Genomic DNA, 22,948 nt, shown 5'->3' with positions numbered 1-22,948 from the left:
GGCCACACTGTAGATACCTTTTTTTTTTTTTAAAGATCTTATTATTTATTTGACAGAGAGAAAGAGCACAAAGCAGGGGAGCAGCAGGCAGAGGGAAAACGAGAAGCAGGTTCCCCAATGAGCAGGAAGCCCGATGCAGGGCTCGATCCCAGAACCCCAGGGTCATGACCTGAGCCGAAGGCAGACGCTTAACGGACTGAGCCACCCAGGCGTCCCTGTAATTATCTCCTTTTGATGATCAAATCAGGAATTCACAGAGTAAGGAGCCAAGTAAAAAGACACATTCTCTATCCAGGGACTTCCACCAGGTCAGATGAGGAAGGGCAAGAGAGAAGGCATTGCCGTGATGGCTCAGCTCTGCGGGATGGCCACCAGTCGGGTGGGGGTGGTGTGGAGAGCTGAGGTCATTCTGAGCCACCAGAGGAAAAAACCAGCACTCTGTCCGGGCTCTCCTCCTATAAATCAAGAGCCTTACAAGGTTGCTGGAAAACCGAATGCTCTGTATTTCATTTTCCAACCAGAAAGCACTGGGGTAGGTAACAGAGACTGCTTCTTTGGGGAACAAGCAAGCCCTCCAGTGTGCAGGAAGCTGGCGGGACACCTGCTCCAGCAGCCAGTCCCTCTGAGCCAGCAGGGGCGCTGAGGCCACAGCCCAGCCAAGTCCTGGGCCAGACTCCCAGCTGGGGGTACCTACTGCCTCGTGGGGTAATTATCACCATGGTAACTAAGTCACGATCTGTAAAACTGTCCTTCATGCCTAGACTGTAATCTCCAGGAAGGCAAGGCTGTCCGCTTCATCAATCTCTTTACTCCCAGTGCCTGCTATCTGTCTGGTGCTTGATTAAAACGTATCAGATGAGTGCAGGACCAGATCCAGCATCCAGCTAACTTAGCACCAGCCTCAGGGGGGTGGAGCGGGGCGAGGGGCGGGGATTCCTTGGCACTGACCTCTCCGGCATGGTTGAAGTGACTAATTTGAATGGCTCCCGTCCAGGGCAGCCCCACCCGAGCCACATGAGTGGGATCGCCCCACAGAATGAATCCCCCGCCTTGGGGGTGAGAGTCTCCTGCCCACTTCTCCCATTTTGCATCCCTTCTGTATCTACCCTTCCATATCCTCTCGTCTCCCTTTCCAAACAGCCACAAACTCCCCATCCCAGTCACATGTTCGAACTTCGAGTCCCTGCTGTCCACTCGTTGATTTCATCTCAGATAAGCTGTCACACGGCTTCTTTCATCGAACAGGTAAGCACAACGTCGCTTATTTTGCTTCACACACAAATCATAATCATATATGTCCTCTTCAAAGAGTTGTGCGGACAACGCCCTCGCCAGGGATCAGGTTCCCAGGTCCGTCGGGATGGGCGCAATTTCAAGTATTTTGTTTTGTTATCCATACACATGCCCTTTTGCTTTTCAGAGGCTCTGACCTATTTTTCAGTTGGGAAAATAGGTCACCCTGGAACTACTTCTCTTGTGTTCCTTGTGGTGGCTGGCAAGCCCCGACCACATAGACTCAGTAAATAGAATCACAGAATGTTGGCACCAGACAGGATCTTATATGTACATCCTTTTGCCCAAACTCCCCGTGAACTGCGAGACAAACCCCACCCAGCTATATCTGAACGGCCCTGCTCAACGGGGCAGCGAGACTAGGGGTTCAGAGGCTGGGGGTAGCTCTTCAGTCCCTCGTTGGGAGTGTCTGACACAACTGCCTGCTGGCTCCCACCTCTTCTCCTGCCGCAGAGGGAGGCCACCCAGCTATCCTGCAGCCCTCAGGGGAAACAGGACTATACTGAAGCTTGGAGGGGCTCCTACCCTCGAAATTGGACAGAGATGAGAACAGACCCCCTTTCCTTCCTAAACCACCCAGTGTAACCCATTGCACCCACGCTCTGGTGGAAGGGGGGGGAGCGGGGACAGGGGGCAACTTTCGGCTGGGAAATTCTCAGACCTTCCTAGAGGCCCCAGATGCTGGTGAGATAAGGGAAACCTTGAAGCATTCTGGCAGCTGAGGGTGACTAATAACAAACCTGGGCTCCTGGAATTTTAAGAATTCACACCAGCCTCAGTTCCCGTGGTTAAGAGAAGAAAGAGCTTTTTCAGGTCTCCATGCCCTTCCAGAAGAATGTGAGAGCGTGGAGGGTAGGGGTACCAGATTCTCCCAGCTCTGGCCTCCTTGTCCCTCCAGGGGCCTCTCCAGACCTCGGGGCTCCCTGCTGTCAAAAGGAGAAACTGAGGCTTGGGGGCCACTCGAGGGATGGGCCCCCCTAAATCTCACAGCCTGGGGGTTTCCAATCAGTCCTGGTAACCTAACTGCCTTTGCAAGAGAGCCTTTAAAAAATGGGTACAGAAGAAGGTGGCGTGAGGGGGTGAAGAAAAGGAAAAGATCTGTATGTTCCCTGATCTCACAACACATGGCTCCAGCCCCGAGTCCCTCTAGGACACAAGAGTTAGCAATGTGCACAACAGCCAGTGTGGAGAGGCTGACTCAGGAGGGCATCTGGATTTGCAATCTCTTCTTATCTAATGCTTTTTCCAGCTTGTCCACTGCCACACACAGGAAACAAAGTCTCTCAAGTTAAGAGCCTCTGAAACCCTGGGAGGTTTAGCTGGGGCTCTGTTTCCTAGGTTTAAAAAGGATCCATTTGCTCAGAAGCAATAGTATTCTGCATGGCAGACTTTGGTCCTGCTTGCCTCTTTTTGAGAAGGTTTTGAGGGCTGGCCTCTGGCTCGTTTGCCTTGTGAGAACGTCGCTTTTGCAGTCCAGAGACCCAGGAAGGGTCAGGCACTCCAGACGCAGAGCTGCGAGTCTCAGGCTCCACCAGACCAGAACTCAGGCGTCCTGCCTTCCACTCTGGAGTCTAAGACAGGCTCCCTAGCAAGATGTGACTGCATGCAGTCTGTGTCTGAAGACCAGAGAACTGCAACTCCCCCTGGCGAATTTTCTGGATGCCGTGACCCGAGGTGGTGGACCGGGGCGGGGAGGTGGCCTCTAACCTAACGAAGCACTTTATAGCCTGCTAAGCTCTTTGACAGAAATCATCTGAGTTTCTTCCTCTCCAGAACACTTAAAACTCCCTTGTAAATGATAAGTGCATGCTGTGTCGTTTTGATGGAGAAACCATTGCGACTCTGGATTACAGACGGTCAAACCGGAAGGGACGGAATTCAAGCAGCTCATCTTCATAAAGAGAATGGACCTGCCCAGGGTTCTGGCTGCCCGCCAACAGGTAGCTCAGGGGCCAAACCTGTGAACTCTCCCTTGGTGGGGTCATTCCTATGAAGGAGATGGGCTTCCTCCCTTCTTTGGAACTGAATCCGAGAAGTGTCAAAGAGCCCCCGGGGATGCCCCAAGCAGACGGAGGAGTCCACTGGAAACACAGTTAGCTCATTGAGTGAGATTCATCAGCCGGGCCCCAGGGCTTAGTGACTCACGTCTCTGGCATTCCAAAGTGGGATGAACTTGGTCTAGACTGATGCTCAGTTTTCTTCCACTCTCTGCTGGGGGAATTCCAGTGCACTCTGGAGAAGGCACAAGCCTGTGAGGGTCACCTCTAATGGTCTGTGATCTGCCCCCAGTCTCTAGGAGTCAATGAGGATGGACGTTAGAGTAGAGTTAGAGATCCTGGCTGTACCCTTCAGAGTGGGAAGAGATGGGGCGGGGGCGGGTTGGGGGAAGTGTCCTCATCTCGTTCACTGGGCCAGTCTTTTGCACCTGGAGTCATAAGCCACAGAGAAAGCATTAACTCTTTTTGACCACACTCCACTCTTGGCCACTTTCGAATTTATGGACCCCGAACTGGGGAAGTCGCAGGAGGACCTTAGTGCTCACACTTTGATGTGGAAGAATAAGGGCCAAAAGTCTGCTCCTGCTTTCAAGGCCAAGGTTGGGCAGGACCAGAGAAGAGGCAGGGAGAGAGCCAGAGCACACAGCACACACACCAGCGGGCAGCCCTTCCGTGTGCATGAGAGAGAGAGAAAGAGAAGCCGATTCCCACAATGGTGTGCACCGCTGACTGCCAGCTATGGGCACCCCCTGCGTGGGCTTGGTATACTTTCGTAAATACAGAGTGATGAGGGATCTTAGAATTTGGCAATCGCCTCACCCGGCTTCCTTCCCAGTGTAGGAATCTGGCTGCACGTTCCTGGCAGGGAGGTCATCCCGCTCCTGCTGGAACGACACTTGTGACGGGAGCTTGCTACTTACAGGGTAGCCGCATGCGCTGTGGAGCGGCCCTAAGTATTAACAGTTTCCAGGCGGAGCCGAAATCTACGTCCCATTACCTTCTTACCCATCTTGGTACTGGGTTAGAATCAATCACACATCTTCTCCATGATAGCACGGCTGAAACTTAGAGAACCCACATGACGCCCCTCCTCTCTCTCTTCTCGTCACCAAATCTTCCTCTCCTCCTTTGATATGGTTTCCAGACCTGTCTCCATCCTGCTGGTCCATCCTCGGGGTGACCTAGCTAGGGGATGGCCCCAGATCTGAATCCTGCCCTCGATCTAAAAAACAAACAGTTTAGGGGAAGAATCTTTCCATCAGTGCGTCAGTGCATATTCACATTTTGGGATTTTGTTTGTTTGTTTGTTTTGTTTTTACCACCATATCATAGCTTTGGCTTATACAGCTTTTAGTCAGCCGATCCCTTGCAGGGATTTTAAAGATACAGTCAGTGCTCTTCAGTCACTGTCCTGGGCTTTCACTCTATGGCTGATTTTTTTCTTCCAATATAGGACCTTGATATAGGACCTTCTATTCATCCCACTTTATTATAGTTTGGGCCTATTCTCTCAACATCCTGAGGTTTTTCTGAATCTCGTTTAATAATGTTATATTCCAGCAATCCCTTCTAGTTTTGTGTCCCCTATAACTTTTTCCAGGGCACATTTTAATCTCCACATAAACGTCTGCTGTTAGAGAGGCAGCAGCCGGGCCCCAGGAACGATGGTTCGAGACCATCCGCTGTGTTCACGGATTCACCGGCAGCCTTTCCCAGCACCATTAGTCATCCCACAGTCGCCCACCAAACTGCATGTCTACCGGTGTACATCTCTTGCTCTCACGCACAAACGTCTAAAAGGGGACATTTCTGTAGCCAAGAGGAAAGATTCCATGACACAGGCTATTACATGAGGTATTTTGGAGAAACTTCTCAACATCCCACAAATATCCCTGTAAGTTGTCTGGGCGGCTCCCTACCCATCAGGCCAGCTCTGACAGGAAGCATGAGCTTTAGCCACAAAGTTCTAGATGGACTGGCAACTCTCTAAGTTTCTCCTCAGACATCTGGAGATGTGGGCCCTTTCATGACCTCCGTTCAGCTGACACCAAAGGGAAGAAGATTCCAGAGGACGGCTCATCAGCTGAAAGTTTCCTCAGTGTCTGTGGCTGGGCAAGAAAGCTCCCAGTGTGGCTCACAGTAACTGTATGAAGAAGAGGGAGGACTTCGAGGAGCCTGCAAAGGGTGGAAGGCGGTGGGAGTCATGCCACCCTTCCAACCAGTCATCCCCATCCCACCCTGGTAGTCCTCTCTGGGTTACCGTAAGTTCATTTAGGGTCTAGGCTCCTCGCCTTGGAATGATCCCCCAGCTTTCCAAAGGCATGCATCTTGTTTCTCAGGTCATAGGGTCACATCTTTTTTTTCCCCCAATGGGGTCCCCGACCATGCTGTGTGTACAGCATCCACCCAACAAATGTCCAGAAAAAAGATAGGTACTGGAGTGCCTGGGGGGCTCCATCAGTTATGCATCTGCCCTTTGGCTCAGGTCACGATCCCAGGGTCCTGGGATGGAGCCCCGCATCAGTCTCCCTGCTCAGTGGGGAGCCTGCTTCTTCTTCTCCCTCTGCCTGCTGCTCCCCCTACTTGTGGTCTCTCTCTGTCAAATAAATAAATAAAACCTTTAAAAAAATAATAAAGACAGGTACTAAGCTTTTGTGGTGGACTCTCAGCATTTCCAGAATAAAAAGAAGTACTTTTTCCTATATTTTGGGGGGTCATTTCTCTGCCTATTCTACCCAGTCTAGGGTCTGCTTTTTCTAGGACCAGATTCAACAGACACTTCTCTGTTGATATGCCATACCCAGAGTCCTTTTTCCAGAATCATTTTTTTCTAATGGCAGAGGAGTCCTTTCATTCTCCCCCCGCCCCCAAACCCACGGACATGTTGGCCCACCTTCTTTCTAGTCAAACCATCAGTGACTTTCTTATGCCTGGAAGCCTGGATCTTCACATGACAATCCAACTATACTATCCCAAGGTTCTAGGCTGAAGAAAGGCCCATTAAAGATGCTACAAATAAGCTCATTTTTCGATTAAGCAGGGTGATGCTACGAAGGAGTGACTTGCTCCTATGTGCTTCTTACCACTGTTTAATTTGATATTTGACCAGGGGAGATTCTTCACCTATGGGAAGATGATCTCGGATACGCATTCCTAAGAAGAAAGTTTAGGGGTTGGAGACACTGTTCCTATCAGGTACCCAACGCTATTTGTACTGGATACAATGGTGAATTAGACCCCTCCCCCCAAGAAGCTTCCAATCTCCTTGGAAATTGGGTGCTAATGATTCCGTATGAGGTGATAAGGAGCGGAGATAGAACACGTGAAACTGGACTGGACAAGCCCATCCTCCAAATCACAGACTTTATGGTAAAGCCAAGTTGTCGTCGATATCTGGAGCACTAACGCACATCGGATCTTTGCCAATCCCTTCTACTCCTCCCAGATAAAACAGCAGCATGTGAAGAGTGTCAGCTAGAAGCTGTCTGATCCTGCCAGCTGAGAGAAAGCTAGAAATCCTCTTCCCTGCTTTAAGGCAGGCTTGGACCAGTTCCCAGCGTACTCAGTGTGCTCTAGGAACATATGAGAAAAGAGTGGGACAGTGTGAGTCATGGGAGGAAAATGTAAAGACCACAGTCTGGGGAGAACTTCCTCTGAAGCCCAAATAGGGCAATTTCAAGTTGATTCTAAGGTCAGCTGGGGGGTAAAGCACAGTGAAGATCCTTTGGCTTGGCTTTATGGCAGATCCCACAGTGCCTCGGGGGTGACATCCAACGTGTCCCTGAGGAGGCTGTCCTAAGCCTCAGGTACCTTGTCCATAAGAGCAGTGCCATGAATGTTTGCTGGTTTTGTTGTTCACGTGGAGAACTTATTGACGAGCTAACTCTGAAACGTAGCCATAAATGTAGAAGGGTCTCAGGCCCTTTGGCCATTTCCAAATGCTGACTTGGGGCAGGCTGGCAACATCAGAATCATCTGAGAGAACTTTCAAAACTAGTCTAGTTCCCTAGTGGGAATTCTGCTTCAGGAGGTCAGGGGTGAGGCCCCAATATGTGCATTTTAGAAAAGTGATTCTGGGGGCGCCTGGGTAGCTCGGTCGTTAAGTGTCTGCCTTTGGCCCGGGTCATGATCCCAGGGTCCTGGGATCGAGCCCCGCATCAGGCTCCCTGCTCAGCGGGAAGCCTGGTTCTCCCCCTCCCACTTCCCCTGCTTGTGTTGCCTCTCCTCTGTGTGTCTCTCTCTGTCAAATAAATAAATAAAATCTTAAAAAAAAAAAGTGATTCTGATCCCCAGCTAGATTTGGAAACAATGGTCCTTTGGTAGCTAGCCTCCGAGATGGCCCCCAGTGGTCTCCACCTTCTGCATTCACACCCTTGGGTAATCTCTTCCCACACTGTGTGACCAACAGAATATAGCAGAAATGATGGTCTATCGCTTCCAAGATTGGAAGGCTGTGGCCTCCGTGTTTTGCTCCCGTTCTCTCTCTTTTGAATCACTCACTCTGGAGAAGGACAATGGTCACGTCGTAAGGACACCCAGGCAGGCTATAGAGAGGCAGAGGACCGGAAAGATCCAGCTGAGGGCCAGCAGCGAATGCTGGCCAATAGCCACGTGAGTCAGCTTGGGACAGGGCCCCCTGCCTGAATGTGATCAAAGTCAACCAGCTAAGCTGCTCCCGGATTCCCTTGGAAACTAAGTGAGATCATAAAGGCTATTGTTTGAAGCTGCAAAATTTGGGGGGTAATTTGTTACACAGCATTTGATAACTAGTACATTTTCCCAGCCCAAACGGCAGGCTCCGGACAGAGCCCAGAGGGGCTTTCCTGTGCACCCTCTGTAGCTTCCTTTCACACCACTCCTACATTCACCTTGTCTCTTGGCCTGTTTAACCTACTTACCCCCGTTCATGCCTCAGGGCCTCTATGCCTTACCCAAGCCATTCTTCGTGTCTGGAATGAGTACCCTTTCCCCACCCACTGGTGGTCTCCCCTACTCCTGCAGCACCCCCGCACACCAAATCAGGTTGGCTTGGGTCCCCTCCTTAGCACTCACACACTCTTCTTGGAATCAGTAGATGAGAATCAAGTTACATGGAAGAAGGAAAATACTGACGTGTGGGCGTCATCAAGAACACAAGACTTGCCTCTATGTGGTTGATCAATGAATTGTCGAATTTGAAACCAGGAATCCTTTTGTCACTGCACACCACACCCACGTCTTCTGTGTGCTTGCAGTCGGTGACGCCCCAGCCATTGGAGGAGCAGGCCGCGAGGGTGGCCTCCCTGCCCGTGCAGTAGACATTGTCCAACCAGATGGGCCCTGAAGGAAGCAGAGAAGAGAGAGACCAAGGGCTGCATCAAAGTTGGTTTGCATCTTTGGGGGCACCAACATCATCCAGAGAGAATTTTTCTCTAATTTTGGCAGTTATTGTGGTCATCAATTGATTGTTGGTATGTTCGAGATACTGGATATCATTCTAGGGCATCTGGGTCCCCTTTCCAAAGTAGGCAGCTGACGTGATTTGGGGATGTGCTAGATTGAATGTGATTTGGACAGAAACCAGATTTGCGCCCAGATGTTACGTGGTTAGTAGAATGGACAGAGATTTTGGATGCCAAGCTGGGTTTCATTCTGAGAGAGCCGTTTAGCCTTGGCACCTTGGTCAAAGCCCTTCTTTCTCATCAGACATGTAAACTGCAGGGCTACGTAGAGGTTAGAGAGAATATGTGGCCTGTGTCTAGTTTGTTATTGGCCCATCGTCACTCAAACGAGGTAACAAGGATGACGATGGCAATTGTCATTAGACTGACCATGGTGCAGGCCAGATTCACCTTCCATCTGCAGCAGAGGCTGAACTCGGACCCCTCAGCGAAAATGTAAACCACCTGCAACTGAGGGTTTGGAGTTTTTCAGGCATTTTCATAGGTATCAGTTCCCCTGACTTCCCTATGCCTCAGGGATGGTCATTCCCACCTTCCAGAAACAGAGCTCTGGCTCAGGGGGACGGTTCATCCTCAAGGTCACAGCCTGAGCCCAGAGGTTGGGCCATTCAGTGCTCTTCTCTCTGCCTGATGCTTCCCAGCCACTGATTTGGCCTGCTACACTGACACACAGAGTCACCCCCTCACGTTCTAAAAGTCTGGTGAAGGCAGGGCAGGGAGGCCCTGTGCAGCTCTGCTTGCCTCCTGTGTGTCCATCTGATTTGCACTCTGTAGAAAATTCAGGATGCCGAGTGCTGGAGGGTTCGTCACAATGAGATGCTCCCTCATACCATTAGAATGTCTACCGTCAAAAGGGCAGAAAATACCAAGTGTTGACAAAGTTGAAAGAAACTGGAACCCTTGTGTGCTGACAGTCAGCAGGAATGCAAGACGGTGCAGCCACTCCGGAAAACAGTATGGCGATTCCTCAAGAAACGAAAACTGGGAGACACGGGCTTCCGGTTATGGAGCGAAGAAGTCACCGGCACAAGAGGCACAGCACAGGGAACACAGTCAGTGGCATTGTGATGGCGTTGTGTGGAGACAGATGGTAGCCCTGCTCGCGCTGAGCGCAGCATAATGCACAGACTTTTCGAATCACAACGCTGGACGCCTGAAAGTAATGGGACGTGTGACGGCTGTATGTCAATAAATAAATAAATACTTAAAAAACAAAAATGGGATTCCCATACCATCCAGCGATCCCTGCTTCTGTGTATTTACCCAGAAGATCTGAAAGCAGGGTGTCTGAGAGCTTTCGGCACACCCACGTGCGTTACAGCATTCTTTACAATAGTCAAAAGTTGGACAAACTCTGGCATACGCATACCCTGAGTCTAGTGCTCAGCCTTAAAAAGGAAGGAAATTCTAACACAGGCTGCAACATCAGGGGACCTTCAGGGCATCACGCTCAGTGAAATAAGCCAGTCACAAAATGACAAAACCGTATAATTGTGTGTAGATGAGGTACTTGGAATAGTTGAGTTCATAAAGATGGAAAGTCGAATGGAGGTGGTCAGCGGCCGGGAGAGGGGAGCACGAGGAGTGGTTGTTTAACGGGGACTGAGCTCCAGTTCCTCAAGACAAGAGGTGTTCTGGAGACTGGTTGTGTAACAGCAGGAATGTACGAACACTACTGAATTGCGCATTGAAAAAACGGTGAAGACAGAGTATTTTACGTTAGGTGTATTTCACCACAATTTTTTAATGTGCTAAAGGGTTTCCAAAGGGTGATTTTTCTAAGTGCCCCTATAAAATGAGAATCAAACTCAAATGTCTCCTTTTTTCTCAAAGCTCCAGGCAGGCCTCAACAGGATGATGGAGCCAGATACCCAGGGCTCAGACTCTCTGCCTCAGGCCTGGGCACCACCAACTTGGCCAGCTACTTACCCAAGCCTGTTTCCCATTTCTGAAGTGAAAACAAGGATCCCCAACGAACAGGTCACCATGGAGATTCGATGAGATAATGTATATGCTTAGTACATGTTCAAGCCCCTTTCCCTTCCTCCTTCCCACTAATCAGAAAAACAGGGAATCCCGTTGTTTCCAGATGCAAGGAAAACAGATACAGAAAAGCAGATACAAACACTCCCATTGCAGAGACAAGAAAACTGAGGAGAATCTGAAGTTCTTCAAGGTCAGGGTGGACATGGGGCTAGTCCCTGACTCTGGGGCCCTGCTGAGACGCGTCTGCTGTAACAGATGGCCAGTTAGGGCTCGAACCAGAGCGCCTCAGACACATTGTGGGGAACAACAAGCTGATTGAAAACATCTGGGCCGAGGGTTTCCAACCGGTTTCTCAATTTGGCCTCACTTCCCAGCCATCAAACTCCTCGGAAACATATGTTCCCTAATCAGTTGCTGCTTGGACAACAAAATGTTTGTCTTAGTACTAGCAACGGAAAGACCCTCCACATTTGCAGGGAGGCCTCTTTGGAACATTCTGTGGCAAAGCTGCTGAAGGGACAGAGATGGTGAAAAGAAGCATCTTTTCCACCTTATTCCATCTGCAATGAGAGAAACCACCCTGGCTAAGGGGAGGGGAAGCGGGAAAGCGTGCTGCTGAAGGAACCACGAGCAGCAAAGCAGACACTCTCCGGCCTTCTTTATTCTTTGATAGGAACATTTGAAAGGAGCTCCCTGGGGTGCTAAGGGAACCAACTTCCCCCAAAGAGCTGCTTTCTTAAGTAGCATTAACTCACTGCCAATGATCCCACTCGGGATATATTCTCACTAGGTGTTTTTTTTTTTTAAAGATTGTGTTTATTTATTTGAGTGAGACAGCGAGTGAGAGAGATTGCACACAAGCAGTGGCAGAGGGAGAGTGGCAGACTCCCCTCCTGAGCAGGGAGCCCGAAGTGGGACTCGAACCCAGGACCCTGGAATCATGACCCGAGCTGAAGGCAGATGCTTAACCGACCGAGTCACCCAGATGCCCCTCACCAGGTAAATTTTCGTAGACGGTGGAAGTGTAAATTTCAACACAGCCCGAGAGGGCATCACCAGGCATGATACACTAATTTGGCTTGATTCCATGACATTATGTTTCCGTGTATGCTTCCTGCCTAAAGATTGTGTTCTGACCTTGCTCTGGCTCTCTCCTGCTGGGATGCACAGTGGGCCAGGCACAGCTCAGGAGACGTCATTTCAGAGCTGCTAGGAAAGTGGCACTTGGATTGTAGGTGGATTGTAGGTGCGGCTCTAACTTTGGACACAAAGAGCCAGCCAATCAGAAACCAAATCTCATTCTACACTGTCCGTTCATTCACTCTAAGAAATGCTTCTCCTGACAAGAGAAGAGACTTATCAACCAATCCACAAACCATTTGGAAGACAGAGATCACAAAGGAAACTCTGAAAGCCCAAGTGTTCCCTGCGTTGTCAGGACAGTTGTTCAAGTTGGAAGCTCTGGGGCCCTACTGTGGTCATCTGTTGGCTTGGTCACTCTGATCTGAACAATGGGGAGTAAGGGGCAGCACGGGGTGGTGGGGCTGGGGAGGGATCAGATCTGAGCTTAGGTCTGAAGGCAAGCCAAGGAGAGCAATCATCTCTAGTTTAGGCTGCTGGGAGACCCAGGGTGAGAAACAGAACAGCTGTCCCTTCTAGAACCCTCTGGAAGGGTCCATGAGTTCCCTGAGCTTAGAGACACTTTATAGGAGAAGAACTCTTGACAGTCCAGGCTGGAAAGCCTGGGAGGGCCTAGGTGCTCCCCTGGGGCTTCCTTATTACTCCCTGTATGTCAGAGGAGAAGGAGATAGTAAGATCTTGGCTCCGGTGGTCCCAGTGCATGCATGGGCCAACCTGCAGGTTAAACTCCTTTCCCGGGAGCACAGCCCAGGGCACCGGTCACATTCTCTGCTTCCTATGCCAACAACTGTTTGCCGTCTGTTTTCACTACTGTCCTCAAGCAAAATGAATTAATCAGCTAATATTTACCGAGTGCCCAACATGTACACAGTGCTAAGAATCCTAACCTAATGCTAAAGAATTCAAATACCTTTATATCTAATAGACCTCTCCTGATGCAAAAACCAAGTATCACTTTTTACGGACAACATAATCCTCAAAGTTCAGGAGACAAGACAGTTCACACTTTTTTTTACCTCTGTTTCTCCCTTCATCTTTGCTATTTCTCCTTCCTAAGTCCTGCTGGTTTCAGTATCCACCGGGGTGACTGTTCTAGGATTCTCTGGCCTCTTCTTAGCTTCTCTCTGCAGCGTCTTTCCCTGGCCCTGTATCAGTCACTATCCCACAGTCGTAGCTTAGACCTTATCATTACCAACAGTGGCAGTCCTCCCTAGTGTCCATGTCAACCCTTCTGCTGTGTATCTGCATCTTCACCCAACCCCCCAGAATGTTTCTAGCACACTCCTTCTTGTACTGCAATTTCCACCCTGACCTGTGACCCCAACAGCCTTCCCCACAAGTCCCCCATGTAGTACCGTCCTACTTAATCCAGCCCAGACTCCAGGGTCCACAGTTTCAGCTGCTCCCTCACACACTCCCTCTACTCCCTTGAACTCTTCTCCAGCCTTCATCCTCCCTGGGAGGCAAAGTCTGAGCCAGGTTAACCCACTTCCCTGGCCACCCCATGCCCACACTTGGGCAGGTGAACTGGAATGGGGGAAAAAACCACACCCATCTAATCTAATGACAGGTAAGTGTGAGTAGAAATAAAATAAATAAAATAGTAGAAATAAAATAAAGTGGTCCCTGGAAAAACCCCATAGTCATTGGCAAGTGTTATAAAATACCGAGGCTTGAGAGACTGGGATTGAAAACACAAACCTGACATTACCCGTGGGTCACTCAGCCAGCAGAATACATGAAGATGTAGAAATGTGGAGACATGTCTGGAGGCTTTGTTTTTCATTTTCATTTCATTTCATTTTAAAGTAGGCTCCATGCTGGGCGTGGAGCGCAACGCAGGGTTTGAACTCACGACCTGCAATCAAGACCTGAGCTGAGTTCAAGAGTCAGATGCTCAGTGGATTAAGTCACCCAGGCCTTCGGCATGCCCAGAGTTTTGTAAAGAACACAGGAAGTGGGCTTTAAAAGCCCAACATTGGCAGGGCACCTGGGTGGCTCCATCAGGTGAGGTCTGACTCTTGATTTCAGTTCAGGTCGTGATCTCGGGGTTGTGGGATAGAGTCTGGTGTTGGGCTCCACCATGGGTGTAGAACCTGTTTGGGCTTCTCCCTCTTCCTTTCCCTCTGCCTCTCCCTGCCTCCCCCCCACTCTCTAAAAAAAAAAAAAAAAAAAAAAAAAAAAAAAAGCCCAGCATTTGCTAACTCATTTTTGCTGCTTTAATCTCGCCACTGATAAGGAACCCCAAATCAGCTTCAGAGAACATTTCACTGTAAGTGTGGTCTCTTGGTCTGGTTACTCCCACAGAGCACATTCAACTGCAAGGAGGTAAGGCACATAGATTTTCCCTGTAATTTCTAGAATAACAGAGAGCAAGAGTTAGAAAGGACCTTAATAACAATCTATTTTGATGACTCCCAAACCTGGCTACATATACGATCACTTGGGAGGCTTCCAAAGGTTAGAGTCCTAGACTCTAGCCCAGACCTTAACCCAAAATACTACAGGTTAGCCCTGCCCCCCCCAAACTGGTTCAGAGCACCAATACTAGCCCTCCCTCAAAGCTTTTACCAAAACATCTTTTTTCCCTCCCCAAAATATATTGACTTGAACTTGACAAGGGAAGAAAGAGTAGCCCAACCAAAGTGAAAAACCCAGATCAACTCTGTTCCTGTCACGGACAAGCCCAGAAGAGCGTCTTGGCTGTTAACAGTGTGAAGGTTACACGAACAGTGCGGTGGGGAGAGTCAGGGAACATTGGCCTATGGGGAACCTTTGTGAGAAAGAGCAAAAGGCACCCCTTCAAGGAAGAGGGGACTGGAAGAAAGGCACCCCGTCCCCTGGCTCACGTGGCCCCCGGGTAGGGCGCAGGGGGCCATGGGTACAGACGGACACCATCCGGTCCACTCGAGCCAGGAGGCATTTCCAGGACGCAAGACTTCCTGCCCTAACACACGGAAAGCCCCAGGCAAAGCGGGACGGGTGGATCCCGTGCCCTCACCGGGCACCCATCTGTTCCCACCTCCAGCCCAGACCCAGGAGGCTGGCCAGATGCAGGATTCTGGGGAATTCACACTGGACAGCAACTGCAGCTTCCTCTACCAGGCTCACAGTCTCACACAGCACTGTTCCTGGGGTTTCCAGCAACATGAGCACTCAATTCCAATTCCTTTACCTTCCCCCTTGCCGTAGGAGGAGCTGGCGGTCCAGGCCTTGGCCTCCACGTATCCCAGCTCCCGGCAGACGACGTGGGCCGCGTGGATGGAGAAGTCATCGTCGCACACGGTGCCCCACTGACCATTGTAGTACACCTCTACCCGGCCCTCGCTGTGCTTCCTCTTCTGGCCGGCCAGGCGCAGCTGGATCTTCACTGTGTCCGAGGGCGCCTGGGGCCGGTGGTACTCAGGGGCCGGCTGCTGGAAGTACTCGGGGTAGGGCCAGCCCTCGTACTGTGCTAGGCTCAGGGACGGGAGCAGCAACAGCAAGGCCAGACACCCGCCGAGGCCCCAGCCTCCACGCCTCTCCATCCCCGTCTTCTGAACAGAGGACCTGCACGAGGGGGTGCTGGGCAGTGAGGGGCGACAGGCAGGCGCGTCCTGGAAGACAGGGACAGAAGCACATTACAGGGGTCTGCAAAACGTCCAGCTTGGTGCTGAAAGCTCTTCACCTTCTGGACCCCAACCTCCTCCCTTCTCCTGCCTAAGACACCAGCCGACAGATGTGTGAATTTCTACCTCTTCATTCTATGCACCTTTCCCTATCTCTGAAATGTTTTTTCACTGGGGCTCCCAGCAGGCACAGCAGCCCATCCACACTTCATTTGAGCAGAGTTCTTTTTTTTTCTTTTTTAAGATTTTATTTATTGATTTGACACACAGAGAGAGTGAGCACAAGCAGGGGGAGTGGAAGAGGGAGAAGCAGGCTCCCAGCTGAGCGGGGAGCTTGATGCAGGGCTGGATCGCAGGACCCTGGGATCGTGACCTGAGCCTAAGGCAGATGCCCAACCGACTGGACCACCCAGGTTCCCCTTGAGCAGAATTTTTAAAAAGATGATCTATAGCGATGTGAGCAAGGTTCAGGGGAATGAAGGAAAGAGCATGATACCCGGGGCTGGCAATAGAGGTGAGCTGTTCCCACTCCAGCCTGGGAGGCCGGGGAGGTAGTGCTTGCCAGCACCAGAGAGAATGGCCAAGCTGAGAGGGTCACGTGTTTGGAACTGTGGCTCAAGGGAAGGGTCTTAAAGCCAAACCACAGCCACAGGAGCAGGAGGGATAAACACCGGACCTCTCTCTCTTCTGGTCTCCTGCTCTCTTTCGGGGGTCTCCTACTGAGCAAGCCCACCGTCCTGCCCGAAGTCAAGCATGTTGGTGCAGTCTGTATGGGTAGGCCTCCTGGGGCACAGGGGCTGGTGGGGAAGGAGTGCAGCAGGTAGAAAGGGCAAGCAGAGGGCACCAGCACATTCCCTTCCTCCCCACCTCTGTACAGCTGGTTTCCCAGGACTTCCCATCTCCTTCATGCCATATGCCTATTGAAGTAGCCTCCAGGATTCTCTCCTTCTGAGCTGGGCTCATCATCTAGACCCACTTCTCAACCTTTCCAGACACTTCTATGTCCCCATGTAGGTTACAAACTTCTCTAGGGCAGGACTTGTAGCTCATTCTTCTTTGGCTTCCCCGAGTAAACCCTGCAGGTTCATGGACATATTTACTGAATGAGAAGGTGGTCTAGTTCCAGGGACTGAGCCACTGGTAAGTAATGGAGCTTAAGGTAATAATACATGAAAGGAGTCCCGTGTGTACTGTCTGGGCTTTCCTATTTGAGATGTCCTCCTTCCTTTAGGACATTAGCTGACCCAGACAGAAATGGCCTCTTCCGGATTCAGAGAAGAACACCAGGAAGAACACCAGAAAAACATGGGCTGCTGTTCTCTCTGCACACACCTGTGAACCCTCCCAAGGCTCTGCTCTCAGGCTCCAGGCCCTCAGACACACCAGCAGGCTGCCAGCCCATACCCCTGATCTCATTACACCATGCACTTGGGACCACAAGCCAGGCGAGGTTGCTGAATGAAGGTCAGCAGCAAAGTCTCCTTAAACAGCCCTCGTGCAGGGACTGTCCTTAGCTGAGTGGTGCTTTCTGCAAGCAGCTGCCTCGGATGGTTCTGATGCCAGTGATGTCCCAGGGACAGTTCTGTCCCTTTTCACAGCTTCTGTCCCTGAAGGATGCAGGGGGCCGAGACCAGCATGCTCTTAGCACAGAGGGGAGGCATAAAGCTCTTGGTGGCAAACGGGAAAGAGGCTGAGTGGCCCATCATCGGGGAAGGGAGGACCGGTCAGCAGAGCAGGGGGGGGGCTACTCTAGACTCTAGAGCCAGACAGCGTGGGTTCGAATCCGCGTTCAGATACTCACTGTGCAACCTCGGGCAAATACTTAACTTCTCTGTGTCTCTCTGTGTTTCCCATCTGTAACATGGGGATAATACTACCAAGCTCACAGAAGTGTCATGAAGATCGAATGAAAGGCACATCGCAAGCACTACAGGAACATTTGCTAAAGAAAACTTTAAATTCTCAAGATTGTAGTCTCCATTCCCAGGTGGAGACTACCTCTAAGAATTCCACAGTGAGGATTATAGCAAGAGATAAATACTTAGGTCATGGGTCCTGGTCCTTCCATAGTCCAGAGAGAGGGACTACTAGTTTCAAAGGATTGCAGGTGTTTCCCAGCAGAGGAAGCGGCCTTGGGATGTGGGGCCCCAGAAGCAAAACCGGGACCAGCAGGGGGAAGCTAAAAGTATACTACTTTCTATCTGAACCATGTATAAAGGGTTAGGCTAAGCATATTCAGTTCAAGGCACCTCTCCACCGAGGAAGGACCAGAAAACTGCCCCAAGCTGTCAGGATGGCCAGACAGTGCCCAGTTCCCCCTCATGGGTACCGAGTGAAGAGGCCCGAGGACTGTGGAAGGCCCCCCAGTTCCACTGCAGATCCATACATCGTCATCCTGTGACTCACAAGCGAGGTCAGAAAGTCACGGGGGTTCCCGCAATAGCCCCCATCGGACACAGCCTGGCGAATGAGCAGGGTGGCTCGTCTCCCCTGCCCTCACTTCACTCCCATGAGAGCCCCTTTGCACCCACAGGCTCAACTATGCTCACTAAAACCTCGAGGTATGGTGAAGAAGGCAAGGATCATGATTCTTCTACAAGGGAGAAACTCAAGAACCCGAGAGGATTAAGGACTCCACTGAAATTGCGCATTTGTGCAGGCAAAGCCGGAACTAGAAATCCCAAGCTACCAGGGCATCAACAATCCACCAGCGCATGTAAGAAAGGCCCAAATTCTGCCCGGGGCATAGAAGCCTCTACACTTTGGCCCATACCTACTCTCTTGGCTTCAGTTCCAACCACCCTTCTCTCCCCACTCTCACTCTAGACCTTCACATGTCACCTGTCCAGTCATACAAGCCTCTACTTGGCTGAAGCTTTACACCTCTATCAATGTGTCCCTATCCCAACCCTCTCCACCTCCACCAAGCCCAGCTTCCCTCCAAATAGTATATGTCACAAGCCCTCCCATTCTTCAAGGAAATTCTCATTCTCCGATGGACCTGGAGGGGCTAAAGGTGGGACACTCCAAGATGGGCCGTTTTAGCATGAAAATTATTTTGAATGAAAAGCAATCAAAACCCAGTAGAATTCTGAAAAGCTCTTCACTTGCCCCTCAACTGCCGGAAAAGAATTCAGATAGAGACCTGCTCCAGGAAGAGGGCTGTCACCATAGAGAAGGACAGTAGGACATGAACTGGTTGTGTGGACAGAGAAGAACCTTAGCAAGGCCTGTCTGATCAAAGTCCTGTGTGTCTCATTGTTTCTAAGGGGTCTGAGTGCCCCCCCTAGCATTTGTTTATCAAACATTTACTCTTTCTCATCCCCCTGTGAACTGCATTCCTTCTTTTGAAGTCCCAGACACCCACCCCCTTTCTTTAGTTCAGGAAGACTTACGTACTGCATTTTGCCTGTCTTTGGAATTTCCATGTCCCTGTATGTATGAAATGAAATTTGATTTCCCTCCTTTTAATCTGTCTTGTGTCAAGAGGACTCTTAGCCCAGCTAGAAGGGCCCTGTAGGGCAGAGGAAATTCTTCTTAAATCAGAATGAGTGTCTTCTCTGATTTCCTTTAAAATAGAATTTTGTCTGTGCTGTACACAATGAACCTTCCCAGGGCTAGCTAATTCCTGGAGATGATAAAGAACTCACAATTGTACTTTTCATATGGGAACTAACCAACCCAGAACCCTGTCCTCCCAACTACCTCCTTACCAAAATCTCATACTCTGGGCCACTAGCCCTCTGCCCTGATCACCCCAGGGCCAGGGACCAGACAACTAGAGACAGCCCCTCAGCCCCAGAGTGAGCCAAAATTATTCGACCAGGGTATCTTAAACCTGCTTAGCCTGCTTCTTAGGCTTCACCCATTCTTTCCTGTGACAGTCACAAGAAAGGCTCTGCCCACGGTTTCCCCTTGCTCCCTCTGCCTGTGACCAACACTGGCGCTTTCCCTCACCGTGTGCCTTGCCTCCCGTTTCTAGGAATCAGTGAGTATAAACTTTTTCCTTCTGAACGGTTTATTCTTTTTTTTTTTTTTTAAGATTTTATTTATTTATTTGACAGAGAGAGAGATATCACAAGTAGGCAGAGAGGCAGGCAGAGAGAGAGGGGAAGCAGGCTCCCCGCCAAGCAGAGAGCCCAATACGGATGCGGGCCTCAATCCCAGAACCCTGAGATCATGATCTGAACCAAAGGCAGAGGCTTAAACCTCTGAGCCACTCAGGCGCCCCTGAACGGTTTATTCTTTAAAAGAAATCTTACTCTGGGGGCGCCTGGGTGGCTCAGTGGGTTAAGCCGCTGCCTTCGGCTCAGGTCATGATCTCGGGGTCCTGGGATGGAGTCCCGCGTCGGGCTCTCTGCTCAGCAGGGAGCCTGCTTCCTTCTCTCTCTCTCTCTCTCTGCCTGCCTCTCTGTCTATTTGTGATCTCTCTCTGTCAAATAAATAAATAAAATCTTAAAAAAAAAAAAAAAAGAAATCTTACTCTGGATGTGCCTATCTCCACACTGTTCTACCCGTCTTCTTGGATTCTCCCATCTGTGGGAATGGCCAGAGTTCAACTCCTAAATCTTTCCTAGAAAAATGCTCCTGAATTTTTTGCCTCTTTTGTGGGGCCTCCTGCTTCCTACTCTGGGGGATTGTAAAGTATTAGACCCAGATGCTTCCCTCCGCTTTCAAAACTAACTTTTATGCTTTTTTTCCTCTGCAAAACTTATGCAAACTGGTGATAAAAATCTGGATAATGCAAACAAGTAAAAGGAAGAAAATAATTCGCAGTATCACTGCTGGAGGGAATGATTCCTAACACTGTGTTATGTACCCCTCTGGCCTTTTTTTGGACATACGTATATCCTTTAAAACACTGAAATAATTTTCTACATACTTGCTGTGTAAAACTGACTTTCACGTTTATCAGTATATTCCAAATACTACGCCACTTTGAGTATTCTTTTACAAGATTTTTATCCATATACCATAAAATTAGATAATCTTATCACAAATTTTTTTACTGCTATAAACATTGATGAAATGAATATCCTTGTAGCTAAAACTTTGCAGAGTCTCGAGATAAATTCCAAGAATAAAATTGCTGTGTCAAAGAGCTGGCAAAAAGTCAACACTTAAGCAAAACTCTATTAACTGCCCTCCCTGCCTGTCAGCCCATGTCAGCCAGTGGTATGGAGATTTCCTCACAAATTCAAAATTCTAGCTATAACCATGGTTTCAAACCTTCTGATAAGCATCTGACAAGCAGAAAAGGGTATCTCGTTTTAACTAGCAGAAAAGGGTAAGCAGAAAAAGGGTATCTCGTTTTAACTAGCATTTTCTTTTGTTACTGGGGAGGTTGAGTGCCCCTGTCCCTATTCTTTTTGGCCACCTGCTTTTCTTTCTTTCTTTTTTTTTTCTTTTCTCTTCCTTTCTTCCTTCCTCCCTCCTTTCTTTCCTCTTTTTTTTTTTAATTATCACTCCATGCTTTTTATCCCCTTTTCTCTGAATGCTCATCCTTCCCTTACAGCTTTGTAAAATCCATTTTTCTCATTGGCATCGGAACAGCCCCAAAGCAAAGCCTGGGTAGGCGCAGAGCAAAATGCCCTGCGGTCTTCCCTCATGCTGTCCCTCTTTGAGGCCGCTGGCCTGCTTCTCCCAAGCGCCCTGCACTTGAGCTTGGGTTCAGCCCCTCCTCGGCCTGAAAGCCCAGCTGCCTGGCGCAAGGCGGCCCGCGGGGAGTCCGTCCAGGGCGGTCCCCCTGTTTCTGGCCACCGCCGTCAGCCTGCGGCGCCCCGCGCCCCTGATGACCTGGGTGGAAAGGAGCAGCGTGCAGGGAGAGTACAGAGGGGCCGGACGCCTCCGGGAAGTTCGGGTCCCAGCTGGGGACCGCGGGCGGGGCCTGCGGGCTCAGCGCTCCGGGTCACACTCAGCGCTCTTGCCCGGGGCTGGCGGGGCACTCGGTCGGGCCGCCCTCCCAGCCCATAAAGGCCCTGGGCCACCTAAGTCCTTGGGGGCAGGCGGCTGCAGCCGCACGCGGCCGGGCTAGGGGCGCACACGTGAGCCCGCGGGGGCGCGGGGCGCGGCGTTCTGGTGACCAGAATCCCTGGAGGGCAGGGAAGGGTGGGCACTTCGCGCTGACCCCGTGGCCTGGACCCTCTGGGGCCCCTCTGCCTCCTGAGGGCCTCTCCCGGCACCAAGGCCGGGTGAGGCCCCGGGTGGGCTGGGCAGTGCTCGGTTCCGTGGGAGCGGGTGTCCCCTCTCTGCTAGCATTGCCCACGTGTGTGTCGGGGTGGGGGTGGTGCCGTTGGTGATCGGGCACTGGACACGGACCCCAGGCTTAGCACAGTGCCTGGCGCACGTTACAAATCCTTATTTTAGAAGATTTGCGTAATGACAGGGTACAGCTGGCTCAGAGTAGACCTGTCCTCATTCCTGGAAGAGGGGAGGGGGAGGGCAGACACCAGGCCGACCACAGGCCTTCCAGATGGTGGGTGAGAGTCACAGTTTTACTTACATAAACAACAGACCTCACAGAGGGGCTGGAATAGAGCACCGGCCAGAAGTTCTGAGATTATAGTTAGGTTGGCAGAGCTCTGTTATGCTTAGAACACCATTTCCCCTTCGAGTGTTTTTTCTCTGTAAAATAGGTACATCATCGGAACCTGTGAGAGAAATGTAATCAGCCAATGGGAAGAACGGTAAAAGCAGAGGAAAAACCTGATTATCTTATCCTCACTTTTCTCTGGGAGGCAGGAGCCCAATCATGGCCAGAGCTGTCTTCCCCAAACCCAGCTCTCTCCTACAAAGCCATTACTTTCCTGTGCTCTAAGTGTCTTGTGTGAATTCCCAGTTGTGAGAGATCAGAGGATGGGGTGACGACAGCAGTCAAACCTCAGACAGGAAAGGCTCCCTCTGCTTTCGGCCATTGATGTAAATAATGTCTCATAGGGCACACATACTTCTTCCAGAAAGGATCATTAGAACAGGGTGCAAAATGTCATTTTCTTATTGAACAATTGCAGGGTTGGGGACTAAATTTTGGTAGCGTCTGCAGTATGGCTCCCTCTGTGGCTTTTTCCTCTCAGAGGAGGTGACAGATAAGAGTTCAGGTACAGAAAATGAGCCCTCCCTTCTTTTCCTGCAAGAATGAAATGGAAAAGAAAAGAAAAGAACAGAGGGACAGGGGGGCATCTGGGTGGCTCAGTGGGTTAAGCCTCTACCTTCAACTCAGGTCATGATCTCAGGGTCCTACATCATGATCTCAGGGTCCAGGATCAAGCCCTACATCGGGCTCTCTGCTCAGCAGGGACCCTGCTTCCCCACCGCCCTTCTGCCTGCCTCTCTGCCTCCTTGTGATCTCTCTCTCTTTCTCTGTCAAATAAATAAATAAATAAATAATCTTAAAAAAAAAAAAAAAAGAATGGAGGGACTTCCTGGGTCCTGCGCTCCATCTCCTTACTCAGCTCCTTTTAGCACAGGGAATCTTTATAAACTG

At 50.4% G+C, this 22,948-nt stretch overlaps 1 protein-coding gene across 4 annotated transcripts in view; it reads right to left on the bottom strand.

Moving 5' to 3' along the window:
- Positions 1-15,391, bottom strand: part of LOC111154976 (lysyl oxidase like 2) — a 60,474-nt gene extending 45,083 nt beyond the window's left edge. For 3 of the 4 annotated variants that reach the window (XM_022514934.1, XM_022514952.1, XM_022514944.1), the window contains exons 1-2: positions 15,033-15,391; positions 8,434-8,609 (exon numbers count right to left, since the gene is read on the bottom strand). In XM_022514934.1, coding sequence (XP_022370642.1) covers positions 8,434-8,609; positions 15,033-15,384 — 528 coding nt within the window. In that variant the 5' untranslated portion in view covers positions 15,385-15,391. Of the gene's footprint in view, positions 1-8,428; positions 8,610-15,032 lie in introns of all 4 variants that reach the window. The other variant, XM_022514961.1, reaches the window with a different exon arrangement.
- Between the last annotated feature and the right edge of the window lie 7,557 nt (positions 15,392-22,948).

Source organism: Enhydra lutris, unplaced genomic scaffold (assembly GCF_002288905.1).
Source record: "Enhydra lutris kenyoni isolate GAN:26980312 unplaced genomic scaffold, ASM228890v2 scaffoldscaffold3, whole genome shotgun sequence".
In the NCBI taxonomy this organism is placed as follows: Eukaryota; Metazoa; Chordata; class Mammalia; order Carnivora; family Mustelidae; genus Enhydra; species Enhydra lutris.
The sequence above is the reverse complement of the archived record's forward strand: the minus strand, read 5'-3'. Positions and strand labels throughout refer to the sequence as shown.